The 24,869-nt window shown below is 46.2% G+C and overlaps 1 protein-coding gene across 13 annotated transcripts in view; it reads right to left on the minus strand.

The window, feature by feature from the left end:
• The window catches only part of PPFIBP2 (PPFIA binding protein 2), a 200,269-nt gene that overhangs the window by 107,699 nt on the left and 67,701 nt on the right, over positions 1-24,869 (minus strand). For 11 of the 13 annotated variants that reach the window (XR_011570863.1, XM_070803725.1, XM_070803727.1 and 8 more), the window contains exons 4-5: positions 4,290-4,382; positions 19-132 (exon numbers count right to left, since the gene is read on the minus strand). Coding sequence is in view for 12 of the 13 variants with exons in the window: in XM_070803725.1 (XP_070659826.1) it covers positions 19-132; positions 4,290-4,382 (207 nt within the window). In the remaining variant the exon portion in view is untranslated. Of the gene's footprint in view, positions 1-18; positions 133-4,289; positions 4,383-22,468; positions 22,849-23,152; positions 24,759-24,869 lie in introns of those variants that run through there. The other 2 variants (XM_070803736.1, XM_070803732.1) reach the window with 2 other exon arrangements.

Below are 24,869 nucleotides of genomic sequence, written 5' to 3' on the forward strand. Positions count from 1 at the left end.
GGCCTCACCCGCCCGTACCTGCTGAAGCATCTCTTCGGCAGCATTGAGTTTCACCTGGTGCCCTTCCAGACACACTTCCAGGTCCCGAATCTTCTCTCCCTGGGCTTCCACTTGGTCTGTGAGGACACTCACCTGTCCCAAGAGATAAAGCACAGGTTGAGGATCAGGACTGGCTCCCCACACACCACTGACTCTGGATGCGAGAAGAATGACCGTTCTTTTTGGCGGGTGGCAGGTGGTGGAAATGTCCTAGATGAAGGAAACCCAGGTTATTTTCTTACCTGGCCGGGAAGTCTCAGCCACCACCCTGACAAGGTTGGTCACATTTCCGGCTCTTGACAGACTCAGGGGGAAAACACCCAGCAGCCACAAGAGTGGCCTCCGGGCTAGACTCTGGCTCCCTGTGCCTCCAAGGGCTCTCTCGGCTGGCTTGCCAGGGCTTCTGCCACTTCACGTGGAAGCACAATCCAAACTTCTGTGCAGATGAGCCAATGACCTTCCCCCTCTCATCAGGGTGTGAGGACCGCTCACCTATCAGGCAAGGCTTCTGAAGCAATTAAGGAATGTGGGATGTAAAGGGCATGTATTAGCACTGACAACACTTGGCTGCAGAGAGGTTTTTGCGCTTCACAGGCCAAAACATGACTCTAAGTCATAAATATATACAAGCCACACTGCATAGACAGTGGCAGGAAAACAACTGTCTTTCTGAAGAACAGTGAGACTGTCTATTGGAATTGTTAGTTCATAAAAATCCATTTACAATAAGTCATTTAAACTGCACCCGAAATACAGATTGAGAGGATTTTCATAGCCTTCTCTATCAGCAAACAGCCTCAGGACCCTTTTCCTTGTTTGTTATTAAAAGGTGACTCAGAGCAGAAAGAGGAAGAAAGCGCCTGAGAAACCTCTGCCAAAATAAAGAAATCAAGTACTGGTAAACTGAAATCCTCTATAGCCTTCTTGTTTTTAACCAATGGTTGACTCATCGCTATTTACATATACATGATGGTAAATTATTTCTCTGTCTGTAAAGGAAAGATAGCTGGAGCATGAGCCTTAGTGTGAATTCCTTTATGAGTGTTTAGACAAAATTTATGAATTATAAGGCTCCCTTTTACAGAGGAACTAATCTTAATGAATATGGCTGCTTTAAGTCTTTCATTTTTATGTTCCTAAGTGATTAATGAATCATTGAAACATTCCTGGAGCTGATGCATGGTGTGCTAACATTTTGATTATAATCCCAAAATGGCACCTTATCCTTGCTGCCTAACGTGATCAGCAGTCTGGGCCTTTCCAACTACTTACTCTACTTTCAAAACAGTAGCATTCCAGGGGTGGCCTTTGCTCCTTGGGTCCCAGAGTTTCTGTTTGGGAAGGATATGCTGTGATTAATCTGACTGTGAAGACTGACACCTAAAGAGTCTGTACCAACTGTAGGGTCATGCACTGGGGTACCCAGAAGAACAATGCATGGTCTCTGGCCTCCTATAGCTTATAGGCCAACTACTCATATGACTCAAGATACACAGGGCTACAAATACTCTGAACATGAATATTCAGTCTAAGTTATGAACGGAAAGGTGTAGAAAATTGGGACAAAATATTTAGATTCTAAATGTGACCTTTATTCAAGAAAAATATTTTTTGAGCCCCTACTACATGCTAGAAATAATCTTAGAAACTGAGGGGATATAAAAGAAGAAGAAGGGAAAAAAAAAAAAAAAAGATGACAATCCTTGCATTCAGAAGGTACATTCTAATGAAGATATATTAATAAAAGACTTCGGTTTTATTTGCTTTTAATTCTGGAGGCAGCAAATTTTGTCCTGTCTGATTCCCCTTGTTCTTCTGCGGGTAAACCCAGGAGAACGTTCTGGACCAAGGGCTCCAGTGAGTTGGGTCTGGCTGAGCTGCCTTGTGAATTAAGCAAGGCTCTCCCATGCTGGGGGTCATGCCCCTTCCATGGAGCCTCTAGAGACAGGGGTGAGCACGTAAGAGCAACTCTGACAGCCTGTCCACAAGCTCCTGGAGGAATAGAAACCACTACAATGGCCAGAAGGAACCTGACACCCTACAGTCCATGGGGTCACAAAGAGTTGGACACAACTTAGGGACTGAACAACAACAATCCACTTCTGACTTTTCTTGTAAGCAGCTTCCCGACTATGCTAGAATTATTTTAATAAGGATTATTCAAGAATTTGGGATTTTAAAACTATCAATGAGAGTACTTCTGTGTTAAACTGTAGTCCTCTAAACTGCTGTGGTTGTTTAGTTGCTAAGTCGTGTCTGACTCTCTTGTAACCCTATGAAGCCCGCCAGGCTCCTCCTGGCCGTGGGATTTTCCAGGCAAGAATACTGAATTGGATTACCATTTCCTTCTCCAGGTACTCTAAATAGGAATGTCTTATTTCAGCCATGAAGGTTCCTGGTTCAATAGCTTGCAATTTCATGCTGTTTGTAGCAAAATTCTAAATTGGACACTTTCATTAGTCATGTCATTGGGATGGAGGTTAAAATTACACACCCCTCAAAACATCTGCACTCTATGCTCTATATAATCTGGCCCCAGCTACCTTTCTGAAGGCATTTCCCAGGCTTCTTCATGGTCACCAGCTCCAGCCACACAGGCCCTTCCTGTTCTTCGAACACACCAAGATCACTCCCACCTCAGGGTGTGCACGGGATAGACCACCTCCTCTGCCTGGAATGTGCTTCTCCCAGTCTCCATGGGGCTCCCTCCCCAGTTCCTTAGGTCTCCTCCTCTCAGGGAAGTCTTCCCTGACTACACAGTCCTTATCCTTCTTTATTTTCTTCCATGATATTTATCATCACCGGAAATATATTGTGAACACATACACACACACACATGCATGGAAGCTCGAGACAAGGACTTTGTCTATATTCTTCACAGCTACCTCCCCAGCACCTAAAACCAGTGTCTACTGAGTTGTGGGCATGCAAATATTTTTTAATAAACAAATCAATGAAGTGAAGAAAAAAAATCCTTGGATGCAAAATTGTGTAGTTGTATATTTGGCCTGAGCTTAATTTTTTAAAATAGGGGGACAGGAGAAATAAAAAGATTGGAAGAAAAAGCCAACGTGTTAAATTCTTTTTGATGTCCCAAAGTTTCTAAAATAATCGTATATTCTATCAATACTTCCATTCATAAAATAAAGTGAAATGAATAAAGAAATAAGGTAAAATAGAAGGGAAAAAGCCAAACATACTGTAGCCTCTAAACACTAGTACGAACTCTAAGCTAAGGCCCACAGTCTAGGGAGAGGCCCAGAATCCTACACCTGCCTCCTCCCTTCTGTTCCACTATCAGTCTTAACCACCACCCTCCAAGCTTTTTAGGAGCTGGGATTAGGATATTAGTCTTATTATTCTCCAAATCATCAGTCACAGTGTCTGATGCGTGAACAGCACTCAGCTTTTCAGAATGCGAAGCAAGTTTTCAGACCCGAAACTATCTTTGACTCTGTTTCTGAAAAGTTGTGTAGTTCCTTTCTTCAAAGTAAAGAATCCGCCTGCAATTCGGGAGACCTGGGTTCTATCCCTGGGTTGGGAGGATCCCCTGGAGAAGGGAACATCTACCCACTCCAGTATTCTGGCCTGGAGAATTCCACGGACTATAGTTCATAGGGTTGCAAAGAGTCAGGCATGACTGAGTGACTTTCACTTTCACTTTTCTTCAAAGTAAGAGAGTCACCAAAGGCTTATTAACCCATGTTAACAGCTCCAGGGGGGTTGGGCTCAAAGTGATCAGTTTGGATCCAACTTCAGATGAGTTGAGACTGATCCTGTACACATCCATCCTTGGGCTTTTAAAGAGGCTTTGTTTTACTAATGCCATGGAGACACATCTTATCTCCTTTGCAAGACTCCTGGAGGACAGGGCCCCATTTAATCAGCCTGGTCATAGAGCTTCCAGTGCATAGAGGCAAGTACTCTCATCAGATCAGATCAGATCAGATCAGTCGCTCAGTCGTGTCCGACTCTTTGTGACCCCCTGAATCGCAGCACGCCAGGCCTCCCCGTCTGTGATAAATAAATGAATCCATTCACAGCCTCCCAAAGCCAAGGTCAGAGTTAAACTGTGTCCCCAGTTACTTTCTGCTTTGTTTCAGGAAAAGTCTTTTGAGAAACATACACTCTGGGAACAGGAGATACCCCACAGAGAAAACCCTTAGTACTTCCCTCCCATTTAAAGCAGCTACTGCAATGCGGGAGTTGGAGGTAACACAACAAAGTGATTCCCACCAGAAAGGACTCACCTGTAATATGAGGGACTCCTTATCTCCTTCTAGGCGTGCTAAGCGTTCCTGGTACGTTTCATTACCGGCAGCACTGTGGTGATTTACCTGGGACTAAAGGGGAAAAGGAAAAAATACACACTTAAAAGGCTGGCAAAACATCTTACCAACTTCCAAATGAAGTATGCAACTGGTGAAGACAGTTTCACTGATTATCTATGCAAAACAACCTACCTCAACAGGAAACCACAAGATGTCGAAACCACTTCAACGAGGACCAGACTAGATGCCAGCGATAGGTGTGCCATGAAAGTTGGCAAAACCACCCCCTGGATGACCTCACCTTTGGCTAGAGAGGCTTTCATGAACTCCAGACTCGGCGGTGCTTGACATGACTGGGCGTGTTGGGTCTGGTTTGGTTGGAGGCACAGCCTGCCAGCGGCACCAACAGCAATAAGGGTCCACCTCTTTGAGGAGACCAGGGAGCTAATACCATTCACCAAGGAACCATATGGGAACAACTCCGGAACAGACCTCCTCTCCTGACTCTCCTGCCAGGGTTCTCCAAAGCTGAGACACACCTTACAGCATGCAGATCCATCCTGAACATTGCAGAGAGCATTAAGGATGAGGGATGTCAACTGCAAGGCTCTTCATCCACTCACATGTTCCCTTCTGGGAATGGACAATCCCACCCCTCAATAAGGGCTGTGACAGCCAGGGTAGCACATGGAGTTGCTGCAGTGCTAGAGCTGAGAAGAGTAAGCCAAGATGAAACATCCTGAGAAGAACCCAAATGACAGCCAGAGGGATCTCCAGGGCCAAGCAGAAGGAAAACACAGGAAATACAAAGAAGCCAGAAACCATGGAAATCAGAGGTGAGGGAGGTTTGATACAGCAAAGGAGAGGCAAATCTAATAAAATGTCTTGAGCTAGAGACAGGAGCTGCAGTCACTTTCTGGGTGTGTCTGCCCTGGTTGTAGGCAGGGAGGAGGGAGGTGGCTGCTAATGGAACTGAAGTGGACCAGCATCTCCCACACACCCTTCCTTCACAATGAATTTAAGGCCCAAATCAGAACCACATTCCAACCTTCAGACTGCACTTTCCAATCCTCTTTCATTAAGAAAAGACATCACCTTCCTTCCCTTGTCCTGTCCCTTCCCCAGTGCACTGCCTAGGTGATGGCAGGTGGTGGAGCCAGGCCTGGCTCTAAAAAAGAAACAGGGAACAAGAATTCTTTATTCAAGCCTTGGAGTGTCACTTGTGAGAGAAGCACCAGCTGTTTGTTGAAGGTACAGTGGGCGGGCGAGCTCAGGGGCCATTTCCCAGGGCAGCTGTGCCAGACACAGGCCAGACAGACAGGGCACCCCTGCCACTGCCTCTTCCTCCAGCTCCTCTCCAGTCTGCATCTTGTCCATTGTTACGGACGCTCTTTCATATCATAAACAAAGGGCCTTGACAATCACCAAAGGCTTCTCTGTGTTGACAGCAGTTTATTATTATTCCATTAATCCATATTCCAGTCATCACATGGTCAAACATTGACTAGTATCCAAAGATATAATTATAACCAACTTTTTCTCAGAACCTAACGAGAGAGGAAAATAGTTCTTAACAGCAGGGCAATTGCTTCTATGTCCAAGAACTCACATGATGGCGATTTTCAGAGGAGAGAGAAAATGGGAAGGACCCAAGGCATCCAAGTGAAGCTGTGCATGTCCAAACCCAGTGCCAAAGTCAGCACGTGCACAGGGCCACCAGCACTGGCACCTGCCACTTGTCCCGCAGGAGGTGAAGAGAAGGCTCCTTCCACAAGACTCCAGTAAACTACCTCACCACCCGGGCCTCTGTCAGATGCAGTGGTGTGTTCATGCAGTAAAAGATCTACACACAATCACCCAGAGAAGCAGCTAGTTGACAAAAAAAAAGTCAGGAAGTTGACATCGTAAATTCAGTTAATACACAAACTGCATGCACAGAGTCATAGAAGTAGATTTAAAAAAAAAGATCTGAATCCACTCTAGCAGCCAATGGGAAAAGGGAAGCACAATTGACTTAAAAGATGCACAGATTAGTATGAGAAATTCCAGGTGACTCTAGGAGAAGAGCAACTCTTCCTAAGGAAGGGAGAAACTTCCCTTCTTTTCACAGAGAGACTCTGTGTAGTGGGATAAATAATATTCATGGTGATAGCCTCACAATAAACAGAGCCAAGCAGAACTCACTGCTCTCCTACGATGCTCTCAAATAGGTCAAAGGTTAGTAAATTCATGGGCCAGAGATCGAAACAATTCCATGGAAACCAATACAATGTGGTCCAAGCACTGTGCTCTAGACCCAAAGCAGGCAGTAAGGCAGAGATCACCATGTGCCAGGCACTGTTGAGACCACTTTACATTTACTAATTCATTTAATCCTTCCCACAACTCTGCCGCTGCTGCTAAGTCGATTCACTCATGTCCGACTCTGTGTGACCCCATAGACGGCAGCCCGCCAGGCTCCGCCATCCCCAGGATTCTCCAGACAAGAACACTGGAGTGGGTTGCCATTTCCTTCTCCAATGCATGAAAGCAAAAAGTGAAAGTGAAGTCGCTCAGTCGTGTCCGACCCTCAGCGACCCCATGGACTGCAGCCCTCCAGGCTCCTCCATCCATGGGATTTTTCCAGGCAAGAGTACTGGAGTGGGGTGCCATTGCCTTCTCCGATAGATTAGGTTAGTAATTCTAATTCCCAAGGAGTTATGAAGTGGTCAAACAGACTGAAAAGTTTAACCGAGAAAAGAGAGTTCGGTCCACATACTTTGCCCATTTCTGGTCAGTTCCAGAAGGAGACATTGGGTGCCTCTTGGCATTGGCAGGTCAGTATAAACCCGCGACAGGTTTCTGCCATAAGCCGTATGAGATCACCGTGGAACCGCAGAGCAGGGCTCCTCACAACTCTGCTAACAGGGTGCTATTTTTATTCTAATTTTACACTGAAAGAAACTGCCGTGCAAAATGTATGGACAAGGCACAAATGGATTATTTGTTTAAGTTACTACATATTAAATAAGTAAGCTCTCTGTTATAGCTTAATTGAGGAGCAGATCAGTATAAATTTTGTTTCATACATTGGGATTGTATGAAAGTTCACTTAAAGTATAATATTTAAAAATGCTCTATGAACCTAAATATTCTTTAATAGAGAAGTGGATTAAAAAAAAAAAACTACAGTTCACCCATATTATGTACAACTTGTAGCATCTTAACATATGAGGCAGGTATTTACGAACCATCCTACAAATAAAAGACATACTGGATAGTGAAAGTAGCAAGATTCAAAGAATCATACAGTGTGATACTAGAAAAAATACTATGCAGGGACTTCCCTGGTGGTTCAGTGGCTGAAACTCTGGGCTCCCAATGCAGGGGGCCCAGGTTCGATCTCTGGGCAGGGAATTAGATCCCACATGCTGCAACTAAGACCAGGCACAGCCAAATAAAATAAATATTAAAAAAAATACTATCCAGTTCCATAAGTATTGATATATGTATGAAAATAAATCAACTGTCTGGAAGGTTACAGAACAACCCTTAACAGTGCTCTCTTCTGGGGAAATTTCTGGGCTATGAATAGCTAAGACTGGGAGGTTTGGTCAAGATTGGTTTTTACTTTAACCACAATAATTGAGCTTTTTACAAAAATATATTTACACAAGTAATTAAAATACATTTCAAAAGCTAGAAGCACTGTTTGAGAAACTAGAAGAGTAGTTCTAGGAGCTTTTTTCCTCCCCCAACAGACTTGAGTGGCTTCCCAGGTGGCACAGTGGTAAAGAACCTACCTGCCAATGCAGGAGACCTAAGAACCACCGGTTCAATCCCTGGGTCAGGAAGATATCCTGAAGGAGGAAATGGCAACCACTATTCTTGCCTGGAGAATCCCATCAGAGGAGCCTGTAGTCCATAGGGTCTATAGTCCATAGGGTCTCAGAGCTGGACTCGACTGAAGCAACTGAGCACACACACAGCGGACCTGAGGGGCATGTCCTCTGCTGGCAGCCTGCCCGTGTAACTGCTGCTCATGGCAGGAAAGTCCTTCCCTCGACCCAAGTCACCATTCTAGAGGAACAGGGCATCTTCCTCTCATATAGTATGCAAAAGTCACTGTTCTTCTCCAGCAAGTTTTTAAAAGGCATTAAATAAACAGCAGTGAGACAATGTCCCAGACAGAAGTCTGCTGTATTATCATCCTTTGCTTTTGGTAAAGTTCAAAGTCCTATGTTTTCTCTTCCACATAAGGTTGACAGCTCTCAGAAAAACTGCACACAAACCTTAACCAGGCACAGACCAGGATAAAATACCACTTCTACTTGAAGAACCTGGAAAGCATCAGAAAACAGGGCCAAGAAGATTACTTTAGAATCACCTTATTGAATGCCAACACTTATCAGCCAAAGGTGTGGATTTGAGCTTTAGTGAATAAATGCATTCTGCCTTCCAATAATTAAGCAATAAGTTCAGTCACTTGTTGGCATCATTCTTGGATTATAAAATGTCAGTACCATCAGGGCATTAAAAAGCCAGATGGCTATGAAAATTATTGAAAAACAATTAAAAAGACAGAGTTGGGACACAACTCTGTTTTGCCACACTTTAAGAAGAGCTTGCTTGTCCGAGGGTACACCTGCTTCCTTAATTATAACAGTGGCATTGTGGTAGAAGGTTTGGATCAATACTGAGATCATCAACTGGATCCCTGAGTGATTCCAAGGTTTGGGAGTCTCTGAAAAGTCTGGTCCATATTCTCTATTAGGTAAATCGGTGGTAGAGCAGTTGCCCAGCTCTCCATGCATGAAGTCAGAGAGAGAGAACCATGTCAACATTCCAGTGAGGAGGAGAAAGTCACACTGAATTCTGAAGGAATCTAATAGAAAATGCTAAGTTTCTATTTCTCCCCATCTGGGACAGCAAGTGATCTAAAGAGAGTTCTGTACAGTTCTATCCTATTAAGGATGCTCATCCCATTGATGAATATAATTTTTTTAAAAAAAGAGGTCATTGTTCAACTCATTGTTAGCCCCTAGGCTGGATCTATACAATGAAATTCTGATGTACTAAGGTGTACTACACATATATTTGATCAAATTTTCTCCTCTTCTCTTTTGATGGTTATTTCTACAAATGTGACAGAGGGGAAAACTGAATCTTCTCATCCAAACTTTCCATGACTATAGCTATTCTTAAAACTACAATTCATGTTAGTTACCTGATATAATGTTTTGTGGGACCAAGAGATATCGTGAAGGCACGGGGCCTGTGTATCCTGCGGAAGCGAAGCGGCAACTGCAGATTGCCGCTGCCATTCCTCTCGCATCTCTTACTGAGGGATGCCACAGTGACATATACACCCTCTCATATCACAGCAATGAATCAGCACGGGTGTTCTTGTGTGTATATTGTCAATAGTACAGAAACTTTAGCCAAGACTATTGAAGCCAAGCCACCTTTGCTTCTATCAAAGCTTTGCTATCAAGAAGCTCAGCAAAGTCTTGGATAAAGGAATCCATCCTGTAAAACCCAGATCTCTCCAAGGGAAATATAAAACACAACTCAGGAATACCACATCTTCCCCAGATGCTCAACATCTCTAACAGAGAAATGCAAATCAAAATTACAATGAGGACTTCCCTAGTGGTTCAGTGGTTAAGAATCTTTTTGCCAATGCAGGGGACATGGATTTGATTCCTGCTCTGGGAAGATCCCACATACCACGGGGCAACTAAGCTCGTGTGCCACAACTACCGAGTCCCCGTGCCCTCAGCAAGTGAAGCTGCTGCAATGAGAAGTCCATGCACTGCAACTGGAGAGTAGCCCTGGCTCACCGTAACTAGAGAAAACCTGGGCACAGCAACAAAGACCCAGCACAGGCTTAAATAAATCAATAAAATTTAAAAAGAAAAAAACAATGAGGCACCACCTTACACTGGTCAGAATGACCATCACCAAAAAGTCTACAAATAATAAATGCTGGAGAGGGTGTGGAGAAAAAGAAATCTGCCGATTCTACTGATAGGAGTGTAACCTGCTGCAGCCACTAACAGTATGGAGGTTCCAATGTGACATATTCTTATAATGGAGTCTTACTCAGCCGTAAAAAGATAGAAATAATGCCATTTGCAGCAACATGGATGGACATAGAGATTATCATGTTAAGCAAGTCAAAGACAAATATCATATAATATCACTTACTTATGGATCTAAAATATACCAATGAACCTATTTATAAAACATAAACAGACTCACTTTGGCCACCTAATGTGAAGAGCTAACTTATTGGAAAAGACCCTGATGCTGGGAAAGATTGAGGGCAGGAGGAGAAGCGGGTGACAGAGGATGAGATGGTTGGATGGCATCACTGACTCAATGAACATAAGTTTGAGCAAGCTCTGGGAGACAGTGAAGGACAGGGAAGCCTGGCACGGCTGCAGTTCATGGGGTTGAAAAGAGTTGGACGTGACTGAGCAACTGAACAGACACAGAAACAAACTTATGGTTACCAAGGGGAAGGGGGGAGGGAAGGAATAAATTAGGAATTGGGGATTAACATACACACACTAGTGTACATAAAACCAATAAACAGCAAGATCCTACTGTATAGCACAGGGAACTATGTTCAAAATCTTGTAATAACTATAAAAGAATCTGAAAAAGAATATTTGTGTCTATATAACTGAATCACTTTGCTGTATAACAGAAACACATTATAAAATCAACTATACTTCAATTAAAAAAAAAAATTATTTCCCAGGCCTTGAGAATGATATTGGTGAGTCCTCAGGAACAGAGACAATACAGCATCTTGACTCCTACAGGCCGTGGCTCTCTTTCTAGAAGACCCAACATGCTGTTGATGCTGGGACTGGGCAGGCCTAATGTACAGCTCCAGCAGTCAACAGCCTAGAGTGGGGTTGTGTTCTAAGCCATCTCTAAACGGAAGAGAGCGGCTTCACGACGAGGGAGCAGGCATGCAGGTGATCTATGGCTGGGGGTCATGGAGTTGAGCACGGTAGCTCATCAGCCTCAGTCATTAGGAGAGAAGTGGGAGGGTGGAGAGAGGGCTGTACGGGCCCAGGAAGCATAGGACTGACCACCAAGATTCCAGCATGAGCAGAGTCTCTATAGGAAGGGCATTTGGGGCTACACAAAGCTTAATCTGAGTCCTGCCCCCTACCTCTTCCATGGGTCAGTGAATATGGGGTTTACCCTTGGTGAAGTTCCTCATGCACCAAGAGCTGGATGTTAGCAGACTTGAGAAATAACACAGGTTTTCCATATCTTGGGGGTGTTGCATTTTTATTTGGGATAGGCTATTTAAGTTATCAGAGAACATTTAAGATGCCCCCTCAAACCCTCATCATTAGCTGTTTCCTCAGTTTCCCTCTTGCTTTCTTGCGGAGAGAAAACCACAGGCTGGGATCATTACCTTCGCTGTAACTATTTGGCACAAGTGAGGGTTGCCATCTTCTTGGAGATTTTCTCACCTTTCCCAGCCTCTGATGTGAAGCTTGGATGGTTGAACCCTTCCTCTGAATTTTTAAACTGAGGAACAGAAAATGGTGGCAGTTGTGCTAGAAGGCTCTGAGGTTGTCCGTGGCCATGTCTTTTTCCACATGGAGGAAGTTGGTTTGTGACAGGAGTCAGCTATGAAGCCAGCGTTCATGGAAACACAAATGAAAGCCACGAAAGAGATTGATGGCATTCTCACCCTGGTTCTTGCTGTCCAAAAACAATGATATAACCCTGCCCTTCCTGTCGGTCTCCTGTCGGTCCCCTGTTGGGCTGTAGTGGCTCAAACCAAGTTTCAGTTACATGCAACCAAAGTCCTGGCTAAAGCATTTGTCTCAAATGGTGATCAGTCCAGTAAGTGAAATTTACTCCTGTGGAAACACACTTACTAGAAAGCATTCCTGCTACTTGGATATAGTACTGAATTACAAAGGGATTCTGCCTACTGTTTCCTGAATTGCTTGAACTGGCAATTGTTAAGAAAGAATTGTCAGTTCAGAGCCAAGTATAGTTAAAACCAGGATTATCATCAAGGGCTAACAGGGATCTGCTTTGTGGCACAGGGTGTGTCTGTGTGGGATGCATGGGGATGAAAGAGGCACCCATTCTCCTTTGTGTGTGAAACAGGTGACTTTACTTCCACTACCTGTTTGCCTCCATTCTTACTTCTCCAGTAGAGCAAGAAGGTTAAGAAGGGAATAATACAAGATGCATTAAGCCCGTGGGCATCAACTAGATGTGTGTAGAGGAGAGATGAAATAAAGAAAAATAGGTTAAAGCACAAAAAAAAGGAACAGGAATCTAAACTAGGGCTAAAAGACACAGGGTGGATGGGTAATGAATAAATGAAGGGCAATAAGACTACAAAAACGGGGACTTTCTTGGTGGTCCAGTGGTTAAGAATCAGCCTTCCAATGCAGGAGACATGGGTTCGATCCCTGGTCGGGAAACTAAGATCCCACGTGCTGCGGAGCAACTACCAAGCCTGCACACTGCAGAACCCATGTGCTGCAACTAGAAAAGCCCACGCACCACCACAAAGACCCAGCACAGCCAAAAAAAAAGAACACAAAATACCTAACGACATGTTTAAGAAGTTATGTTGAAAAAAAAAAAAGAAGTTATGTTGAAAGAATAACATGCCCTATATAGCTGTACAAATGCCAGGTCTGAAAGCTGCAGCTTCCCTGCTCCCATCCTTTGCTAATCTGGACTTCAAGGCAGGGGGTCCCCGGGGAGATTGTTGGGAGGGGGCTTCCATATTCATGTACAGAATTCCTACAGCCTCCTCCTCCAAAATGCAGAACCTCCTGTGCAGAATGACAGCTGAGAATAATCAGGAGGCGAGGCTGCATTAACCATGCACAAGCTCAGGTAGGTCACCTCATCTCAAGCTTAAATAGAGGAAGTCATACCTCACAGAGGGGCCCAGAGGGTCAATTAGGTCATTAAACACAAAGACGTGTGGGAATAAATGCGCACAGTGCTCTTCAGAGCAAGATGCTGCTCTAATGCTTCCTTTGTGTAATATAAACAGTTTTTGAATGATCATGGAAACATGGAACTCATTTAAATGGCTTTGTTTAAGCTAAAAGACCAAAACATAGTTAGATACAGCTCATCCCTTGTACTGTCGGCTTTAATTAACTCATTCTTTTTGTGCAAGAGAACAAAAAAAAGGCAACATTTCCCATAGACACCTATGAAGTATCTAAAGATTTGAACAAACAACCCAAGGGAATAACCCAAATGCGTTGGGGCTGGAAAGAAACAAAGTGCCTAAGGAACAACAGAACCCACTGTCAGCTAAGAGCTCTGGATTCATGCCTGCGGTGCCAACATGAGAACCTGTTCTTTCCATTGTCCCTGAAAACATGCCCATGTTCAGAGTCATATCTACATGGCCACAGTCTTTCTTTTCTATGAGCATCCTATGCTACGCTATGCTAAGTCACTTCAGTCGTGTCCTACCATACTATAAGTCCTCCGTGCTACATACATGCTTATGATCACCACAAAGAGAATTTCAATAGTTAATAATGACTGACCATAAATACTTAAATTTTTTTTCTGTTCCAATCTGAAACTCAGGTCAATTAGTTAAACATGAGTTTTCCAGCTGAACCCCCACTGAGGCCCCTGGCAGCCTCCTCAGAGTCATCACCCTCTGACTCTAGTGAACAGTCAGATTCCCCAATGCTTGCTCACTCTTGGCCTGGTCCCTCCATTGTACTGAGTAGCTTGGCCAACGGATGGCCATATTAGGTCTCTGCAGAGTTCTGGAGGGGGTGAGTGCCACAGATGCAGGCCATGAGGAATCCCCAGGAATCTGACTCTTTCATGGGCTGGCTGGCCTCTGCTGGGAGGGTGCGCCTTCTTCCTGTGCTCTGGTATATCCTCAGGGGTGTTGAGTGAGGGCAGTTCTGCAGCATTCCTTTGGGGGCGTGTCCTAGGGGACCTCCTGTCAGCATGGCACCTCACTGAATATGAGGAAAGAGCTGGTTCCAGAACAGTCAAGTGGGGTGAAGGAGAGGTCGCATGGGGGTGTCATTTGGTATGCGGGCATGAGTGTGGGAAAAGTCTAAAGCAGTCAGCTCCCCAGTGAGACAGCTCCAGTCATGTTTCCAGGCTGCCTAGTCAAGGGGATCATATCAAATCCAGAAAACCCATCTCAAGGGAGCCATGGCTGCCAGGTCCAGGGAGATGTCCAAGTCACTAAGGCTATACTTTAAGCTTAGGACCACCACTCACATATCAAGCTTTTTAGAAACTAGGAAAATGTAGACCTTAAAAAATAAGGGTGAGGGGGCTTCCCTTGTCCAGTAGATAATAATCTGCCTTGCAATGCATGGGACATTGGTTCAATCCTAGGTCTGGGAAGATCCCACGTGCCACGGGGCAACTAAGCCCATGTGCCACAACTACTGAACCTGTGCTCTGGAGCCTGGGAGCTGCAACTACAGAGCCCATGTGCCACAACTACTGAACCTGTGCTCTGGAGCTTGGGAGCTGCAACTACAGAGCCCATGTGCCACAACTACTGAACCTGTGCTCTGGAGCCTGGGAGCTGCAACTACAGAGCCCGTGTGCCACAACTACTCAACCTGTGCTCTGGAGCCTGGGAGCTGCAACTACAGAGCCCATGTGCCACAACTACTGAACCTGTGCTCTGGAGCCTGGGAGCTGCAACTACAGAGCCCATGTGCCACAACTACTGAACCTGTGCTCTGGAGCTTGGGAGCTGCAACTACAGAGCCCATGTGCCACAACTACTGAAGCCCGGACACCCTAGAGCCTGTGGCACCCTGGAGCCTGTGCTCTGCAACAAGAGAAGCCACCACAATGAGAAGCCTGCATACAGCTAGAGAGTAGCTCTCGCTCACCTCAACTAGAGAAAGCCCATGCGTGCAGCAATGAAGACCCAGTGCAGCCAAAAATAAATAAATTAAAAAATAATAAAATTACACATTAAAAAGGGAGAAACCAAAAAATTTAAAAATAAAAAGTAGATCATAAAAGCTACAATTCCTTTTACATGGTTCAGGTGTAACAGACAAGGAAGCCAAATGGAATGAGTGCAGGAAGGTGCTTGTAAAAAGGAAAGCCTCTCCTCAATATTCTGGTTAAGGAGTTTAAGGGCCTTCTGGCAGTTATTATAAAGCCACTTTTTCTAGATAAGGAACAGCTAAGCCAATCCACTATCTTTGGCACAGAGCTTCTTTGAAATGCAGTGTGAACAGAGCACAATCAAATCCTTAGCTACCAGGACTCCAGCAAGAGAGATCTTATCCTGACTTTGACCTCCTTATGCCCTTGGTTGCAATTTTGTAAGAGGTGACTGAGGGTTGCTAGTGGGGTCATCACTATCAAATATTTCACCATTAGGGAAGAGCAAAGCAAAGTTCACAAATAGAAAATTAAATATGGGGTCAACCAATGTTTATGCAATCATGTTTCATTCATTTATCTATTCAGTGACTCAAATATTCCTGAACACCTATGAGGTGCCACGCTCTGTGCTAGGCAGTCCCTGCCTTGAAAAAGCTCTGTAGTTGTACAGTTAGATGTCATAAGGCAGCAGGAGTGGCACAGGGGATGGACGAATCAATAATACTTTCAAGGGAGTGGAGAGGATTTATAGTGGAGTCCTCACTTGAAAGACTGTCTTGAAAACAATGAAGGAATTCCCCCAGGAGAAGAGAGAGACCAGCACCTTTGGAAAGAGTCTTCCTGATACAGCTAGGCTATCCATGAAACCATGACAATTGCCACCCTTCACTACTCTGGTCTCCAAGAACACAGAAAACAAAGGATGTCTTGAAGACTGTCTGTAAGCTTTCCAACCAAGGAGCTGGTGTGATGTACATGAAGGCTTGTAATTGATCATCCTGGAAAGTAGAATGAGGAAGAGAGAGGAATGCATTTGATTAACCAAGATATTGTTCCAAAATAATAGCCTTGCATGAGCTTAGTCTCTGCTCAATTCTCTTGATCACATGGCTGGACGCATAAGGAACCTACAACACTTGACTATAGAAGTGGTATTTATAAGTGTGTTGGTATCTTGCAAAGGGATTATATTAAAGCCAGGAGCACAGTAAAAACAGGAGCCTCTTTGAGTAGTGCTCTTTCCTCATCTTGCCAACTCCAAACTTAATTCATGATTATTAAAAACACCCATCAGAGACGGGCAGCATCAGGTGTCAGGGTTGGGGATAGCAGGGGCACTGTGATTGTTTTAATGATTCACTTGGAATCATTAGAAGCAAACTTCCTGATGCTTCTTGGCTCGGGTCAGACAATCCAAGAATCAAACAGGCATGCAAGATCCATAGGTGGAAAATATGTGAGTAGGTAAAGGCCAAAGTAAGGGGCTGGTCCTTTGGTCACAAGAATTTTATTAGCACTACAAGATGCCCAAATGGGAATGAATTCTAGGGGAAATGAATGAGAAATGTTGCTTGGGAACTAGAGGTGATAACATTACAGAAGAACTTTGAAAGCTTTCTTAGGGACAAAGCCAGTGTGAAGTGGGTTTGGGGGTAAGTAACCAGGAAGGAGTGCAGATGGTGAGTTTTTAGCCTGCTTTCGATTTCAAGATTCCCAATGGTGAAAGGAACGTTAAGTTCTATAAGGCAGCATAGAGAGAGAACATAGTCAGAGTTTTGTTTTTCTCTAAGAATTACAGAGGTATTTTCTGCCAAGGACAAGGGACAAGTAGGCAGGGCCGAGTAAATAAATAGAAGAAACAATCACAGAACAAGAAGGTGTGGAACGGCTTTGGGTCAGGAGGACAGGATACCAGGATAGCCTTGGCAGAGAGAAGGGACTCTTGACCTACGAAATCAAAGGAAGCTAAAAAATAATGGTTGTGAACACTGTTACATTTTGTGGTGAAGGGGAGGGAAGATGAGATACTCATCTATATGTGGCAAATTTCTTAGTAGGTGGTAACATCAAGTGAGAGGGGGTCAAAGTTGGGGACCCATGGAAAAGTATGAAAGAGCTGATACTGGGATGAGGTGGACAGAGAATGCAGGGAGGAGTCAAATGATCACCCCCCGCCCCGCCCAGCCCCACCCACCTACTCACCCACCACCACCGCCACCACCATCACCACCACCGCCACCACTGTGCTGTTGCCTGCTCACAGAACTACCAGTGGCTGAACTGCTCTAGAGAACCTGCAAGCTGCTCAGCAAATGACCCTGGTATGATGCCACTTTGTTAAACCCTGCTGGGAAAGAGGCATGAGGCCCTCTTCAAGCAGCTGGTACACGGGAGTCACAGGTGCTGGTGGTCAGAGATGGCAGAATCTGAGCTCCTAAATTATATTGGGGAATATGATGGGTAGGCACACTGGGTGCATTGGCTAAAAATGGGATGTACTCTTGGGAAACTGGGGACAGCTAGAACAGGGGACATGCCTTTCCCTGGAGGAAGGCATGGCAACCCACTCCAGTAGTCTTGCCTGGAGAATCCCCATGGACAGAGGAATCTGGAGGGCTATAGTCCATGGGGTCACAAAGAGTTGGACACTGAGACACTAAGCACAGCACAGAAGAACCTTTGGGTAGCCATACCCACTGTCACCCTCCTTCTGGTCTGAAAATACCTCTGTCCAGAATCAAGGTTGGTCACATGACTCTGGAATAACCAGAGGCTGTCAGTTGTGGCCAAGGTGATCATCATCGTAACACCTAGGAAGCATTTTCTAAGCACTTTACAGACATTGAATTACTTATCCACATTTTACAAACAAGAGAGCTGAATATCAGGGAGATTAATCAATTGTCCAAGGTCACACAGAGCTGAGATACGAACCCAAGGAGTTGGACGCAGGGATCTGTGCTCTTAGCCAGTAGGAGCAGCTGTCACAGAAGCCGCTGCCTACTTCAATTTCACTGCAGTCTGACTTGAGAGCAAGACAAGTCAATGTCTGGGGCCAGGATGTCTTCCCAGCTCTTCTGGCCCAAGTGGCCAGGCTACTGGATCAACCATTTGAGCACCAGATGACACAGTATAAGGCTTACATTAACAGTCTGACCTCATTCCACATTCTACTACAGAACCCAAGACAATTGCATGGAGGAGTCATGGTGATTCCATTTTTGACTTTTTTTTTTTTCAGGGGGGAGGGGTGGTAGACAGGGTTATGACTTTAGTTTGGAATTCAGTTTCAGCAGAGTTCTAGAAGCCAGCAGCAGTATCAAGATGCTGACAAATGCTGGGGTTTCTGCTCCTGGGAAATAGCTCCTGCTCAGGGAACAGTGAGTGAACCCCACAGACCCTGCTTCTAGCTATTTTAAGAGGCCCTTTCAGGACTATGTGGGTTAGAGCCACTTGGATCTCAAAGCAGGGCAGGTGTTAACTGTTCGTGAGTCAGTCAGGAACCAGATAGCTGAACAGCGGAGGCCCTCTGGATGCTTGTGGCAGATTACCTTATCTCAGGGCTCTGCCTATTGGGGAAGGAGCTGGAGGACCAGCCCTGGTCAGCCTTCTCTCAGTAGCCATAGCCAAGCTGGCCAGAACAGTAGCCACTGGGGCCTCTGGCTACTCAGAGCGGGCCAGGTCCCAGCTGTATCCCACAGGGCTTTGGTTTGAAACTGTGACCTAAAATGTGGAAAGGGGCCCTAAGTGGAAGGAATGATGGCCTCTTCACTCCAAGGAGAGAAGAGAACATACCATCTGCTCAAGATCTCCCTTCCTGGTTATGGCCAGTAGCAGTTAACTTTTATTGAATGTTCCCTCGTGCATGGTACTCTGCTAAGCATTTGACATGCATTATCTTACTTGACCCTCATAAAACCTGTATGTGGCAGGCACTTTTATCTTCCTTATTTTATAGATGGAGAAATCCAAGATTTGAGGTAATCTGCCTAAAATCACACAGCAAAGCCAAGAGCCCAACCTAGGCTTTACTTCAAACTGCATGTTCTTAACTAAAACAACATGTAGTATCCCATCCCCTAAAGGCCACAAAACAATGTCTCTTTTCTCACAAATGCTTTCCTCTATCTCAGTGCATTCTTGGCCATAAACATCTCCCTTACAGCTTCCAAATTCAAAGACTGTCTTGCTCCGAGGCATTACCCTCTTGGACTGGTGCAAGAGCAAGCGTTCCTACGCTACCAGGTCACAATTCTGCCACAACCACCCCCTCTGCACGGGAACATGAAAGAGCAGGTTTCCATCTTCAAAAACCTGGGCTAAGGACTTCCCTGATGGCGCAGGGAATAGGAATCCACCGGCCAACGCAGGGGATGCAGGTTCAATCCCTGGTCTGCGAAGATTCCACGTGCCACAAAGCAACTAAGCTGCATGTCACAGCTACTGATGCCTGCACGCCTAGAGCCTGTGCTCCACGAGAAAAGCCACCACAATGAGAAGCCCGAGAACCACGAGAGGAGTAGCCCCTACTCACTGCAACTAGAGAAAGCCCACACAACAACAACAACAAAGCAATGAAGACCCAGCGCAGCCAAATAGAAAAAAAAAAAAACCTGGGCTAAGAGAAACCTGCTCTCTAAGCCACTGAGGCTTAAGAAAGCATGTGAGAAGCGGTGGGTGAGCCAGGCAAATGGAAAGTACTGGAGACTCGGGCTGGAGTCCAGTAGGTGCAGTACAGGGACGAGGTCAGCAAAGGACACAGAAGGCAGGGAGTATACCTGGGAGCTCATGGGAGTAGATATAAAAGGTGAAACTGAAAGGTAAGTTGAGGCCAGGTTAAAAAAGTGTCTTAAATCTCACCAGGCAGAAAACTCTGAGCTTTCTCATTCAGACTAAGGGCAAGTCCTAGGCTTCTGATCAGGGTCACAGGATGAAAGGGAATTTGGTTTTTGTTTTTTAAGGGGATTTTAAAAAGAAGAATCTGACAGTAGTGTTTCAGCTACAAAATAGGAAAGATATCAATTATACTGCCTATGACATATCTAATATTTTGTGCACTTTTTTTAATGCTCCTTAAAACTAGAAGAAAAATATGTTTTGCTATGAGTCACCTACAGGGGGTCTGAAGTCTCCTCACCTAGCGCTTCCCTTCCTTCCACGGGAGCCAGAGCTGCCAACCTGGGCCTCAGGACAGAAAGAGCCTTCTTACATTGCCTCACATGCAGGATTCATTTCTCTGCAGACAGAACTTCTGCACAACATCTATCCCAGCAGCTAGGACACTGCGTAATCCCAAGCATATCATAGCTGCTGGTCCCAAGACCTCCCGGTTAAAGAACTTCAGTTGGATACAGGACAATAAAGACGAAGTGATGGGAACAGCACTTCTTATCTCCTCCAAAACCTCTTCAGTGACGTTTTTACAATTCTTAAGACAATGATGTGAATCTTTGCCAAAATATCTGGTCACCTCAGCACACTCTTTGGTGACTGCAATGACCCCATTCCAAAGCTGGACAGAGGCTGAGCACAAACAGGATTCCTGCTGGGTTCTAAACCCATAATTTTCTACATACTTGGTCGAAGAAATGAGGGTTGAGAACTGGACTGGGAGACAGAACAGGGTTGAAGATCAGGCTGCACCACTAATAGCCATGAGGTTCTTAGCCTCTTGGACTTTTTTAAATGAGGGGTTTGTACTAGTTGATCCCAACAAACCCTTGAGCTAATTTGGTTCATTTGCCTTGCTTTTCGCAGCACAGCTTACCATACACCACATCATAGCTAGAGTAATTTTCTTAAAATACAAATTATATCCCTCAACATATCTCATGCCACTTCCAAGCAGCAAGTCTCCCATTATACAAACCCTGTCCCCCACAACCCTGCCCACTGTCCTCCCTGTGCTGTGTGCTCCTGGACCCGCCCACGTCTCCCCTCCATCACTGAGTTCAGACATGTGTTCTTTACCGCATTTTTCACCGGACTCACTCCTACTTCTCCTTCACTTTTCAATGAAGTGTTACTTCCACAAAGAGGGTCCTGACCACTCTTTCTCAATCAGTAATAGTCCTTTGGGATGGCCACTTAATAGTTCCTCTTCTTGGCTGTTTCTATCAACTTGTAAATTTCAAGCTTATTTCCTGGGGACTGTTTAACTGCCTTCTCCCAAGCACTGTATGGAAGATCCACAAGAGCAGAGACTGGTTCTACTTTTTTGCTTACGATTAGACACCCAGTACCCAGAACTGGGTAAGTATTTGCTGAGTGAGAGGTGCAGAGGATGCCCACAAAAGCCAGCAGGCCTAGTGTTGGAGTGTGGAGGTCAAGGACCTTCCAAGCCGGGCACTTCGTGTCCCTCCTGTTCTACAGTGTCAGATCTCTTATCTGTCAGCTGCTTTTGCCCTTCCTGCTTCTGGAAACATCCTGCCTCCATGTGAAAATTAATGGATACCCATCTTTGCCAGTTCAGTTGTTGTTTAGTTGCTAAGTTGTGCCCGACACTTTTGCGGCCCTATGGACTGTAGCCCACATCAGGCTCCTCTGTCCATGTGGTCTCCAGGCAAGGATACTGGAGTGGGCTGCCATTGCCAGTTCAGAGATGGTGACAAAAAAAAGCAAGAGCATGGCTTCTGTGAACGTGGATGCAACTCCAGCCCCCAACATTCGCCCACTGTCACTCACCCCACACACTCATGCTCACCCCTAAAGAGTCGACAGGAGCAACTTGAAACCTAAACCCTTGGCCTCTGGAAAACATGCAGAACTCCCGAGGGCCTCCCCCGGAAACGCGGCAGCTCTTTCGGCTGACAGCTGACTAATCTCCACGCCGGATAACTTCCAAGAAGGAGAGAAGCCCGGTATCTTGTGAACCCTGTGCGGTTGAAAGGCAGCGGCTTCCTCTCCGAGTCCTCACACCAAAAAGCGGCAGATGCCTTTTTCTGACCACGGTGTTTGGACCCTCCAACTGTTCAAGTGCCAGAGTCAAAAATAAGGAACTTTTCTCACTTCATTGTTGCCTTTCTGCACAGAGGCTCATTCACTAGAATGTCAGAGGAGAAACAAAGACAGCTGACTGTTTTCTCCCCTAGTATCTATAATTAGATTCTCATGGAGAACTTGGCGGCAACAGGGCTTCGCTGGACAAACACCTCCTCCCTCAATACACACACACACACACACACACACACACACACACACACACACAGTCTCTCTCCTCACTCATCTCGACGGAGACCCACACAAAGCAGTCAGTCACTTACCCGCTTCAGCCACGTGAAATGCTTGTAAACATCAATGTCCCCATCCATGCTGGGCACCCATGTCAGCAGTTAGATTCCTTGGTTGAAAAAGCCCTATTTCTGGCTGGATACCAAATTCGCTCCTCTTTCTTGTCTCTGCCCCCTCCCCCTCAGGAACGTCAAGCCGTGTTCAGATTTCCCCACGTCCCTGGCCTGCGTCCTTCAGCCTTGCCCTGAGAGGTTTCAGAGACACAGCAGCTCAGACCAGACCGTGCTGCTCCCGTATCCGCCCCCACAGACGCACACAGGCACCAGCTCTGGGACGCAGAGCCTGCAGAGTGAGGGAACCTAGCAAAAGGTGGGGGAGAAAGACAGACTTGGACAAGAGTTGTAAACACACACACACACGCACACACACGCACACACACACACAGGAACATTCTTTTTGGTGATAATACCAGAGGCTGCCAGAGGGAAACAGTCCTGAAGAAAATTCCTCGTCTGGCTTCCCCCTTCTGGAGTGGCTGGAACTCATTAGGGAGAGACCCCGGTTTCCTGTCTCTGCTCCATTCTGCATTTACCCACAGGCTCCCAGCTGCTCTTGGTTTATCTGGGACTGGGGAGAGGACTAAAAATAAGTGCAGCTCTTGGAGGACTGCTGGTTCCCACACACAGCCTGACCCCCACCCAGCAGCCCACGCCTACCCCTTCTCTTCCAGGCCGGCGTCGGGCTGTGCCCTGAGGGAAGCTGATTGTTTCCAAAAATGAACAGATTCAGAACCAGCTCCAGTTCGGCTTCTTGGCCCGGCTGGGGGTTTGCCATCCTGGGTGCTGGCGGCACCATCCGGTGTTGCCGCCTTGGAGAGCTCTGCTGCCAGCCGTCGCTCCAGGGCTCCCTGAGGCCGCATTCTGCACAGGGACAGGTGGGAAAGAGCGAGTCCCAGGCATGCCTCGCTGTTGGTCCCCACCCCAGATGTGTGTCCGTGAGGTCTAGGGAGCGCTCTGGGTAGGAGCTCTGGGAAGGCAGCAGCCTGAAGAAACGGGGAGCTGGGCCTGCCTTCCTACTGGCAGGTCCCATGCTGGCTTTCCAGGGTGGTCTCCCCAGCACTCCCCACATGTTGACCCCCTCCTCTTCACATTCCCACCTCCTTTGAGAGCTCTCTTTAAAACAGCTTTTCTCCCTTGCCCAGCCCGCAACGTGTGGCCGTTGGCTCTGACTGGTTATGAAAGCGGTCTTTGATGTGGGTACAAGGGGAACTGTGGTTACATGCAAGGGCTCTGAGCTCCGCTGCCATAAATGACTTGCAGACACACATCTTGTGACTGTGTGGGCCTTCCCGGCGCACCTTGGGGGTCAGCAGGGAGTTTCCTGGAGCTCCCAGCCTGAAGAGAAGGCATGCCACTTATCATGGTATCTTCGCTGTCCACAACCCAGAAGCAGGGCCTGAGGACAAAGCAGCAAACACGCACAGTCCCCCACAGGCTGGCCCCGTCCACAGAGAGCACAGAGGCGGCAGGAGGAGGGCTCTGGCCAGCAGCTGGCCCGAGGGGGAGGAGTAGATTCCTGGAGACACACCCAGATCAGAGGCCAGGAAGAAAAAGCAGGCTCAGCTGCCCATGCCCTGAGCTCTATAGCCTTATTCTGGCCTCTGGCCCAGTTCCAGAGTGCAGTGCAGGCCCGACTCGCCGAGGTCCCCTGACCTGGACTAGGGCAGGATGTGCTAGTCCAGATCCCTAAGTTTGCAGGGGTAGCTAGACCTTTTTTTTTTTTTTTTTTTTTCCTGTCTAAAAACCTGGAAAAGTCTTCATTTTGGTCAATACATATTTGCCCAGTATCCAAAGCAACTGAAACCAACTTCCTGCTCTGGGCAAACGAAGAATTTCCACGTGGCACATAATAAAGGTATTTCTGGGGTGCTGTGGAGGAAGAAGCAAAGTCAACTTGAGGGTCTGTATGGGGAAAGGCCTGTACACCCTTGGAGAAAGACTGGTATCCTTTGGAAGGTTCCAGTGTGAGAGGAGAAAAGGGGACTGGGCAGCAATGTAGCTGCCTTCCACTGCACGTGGGCTGGCTCCCTGGTACCCATGCCCCTCCCCACATCACTCAGGTACTCAACCACACCTGTTCCCACTTCAGACAGGAGGACATGTGTCTGAGCTCTGATTCACAGCTCTAGTTTCTACACCTAGCACAATTCTTAGCACACAGTAACAACTTCAATGATCTCTGAATGAAAGAATAAGGCTCAAATGGTGAAACTGGCAAGATAAGCCTGAAATTACTTGGAGGGAATGAGTTTCCCAGAGGTAAAGATGCTTGACTCAGAAAGGAGAGAGAGGGTCAGCTTCATCTATTAGCTCAATTCATGTGTGATGAATTGGAGGTTGGGGGGCAAGAAAGGGGGAGAAGGGGGAAAGAGAA

Source organism: Bos indicus, chromosome 15, assembly GCF_029378745.1.
Source record: "Bos indicus isolate NIAB-ARS_2022 breed Sahiwal x Tharparkar chromosome 15, NIAB-ARS_B.indTharparkar_mat_pri_1.0, whole genome shotgun sequence".
In the NCBI taxonomy this organism is placed as follows: Eukaryota; Metazoa; Chordata; class Mammalia; order Artiodactyla; family Bovidae; genus Bos; species Bos indicus.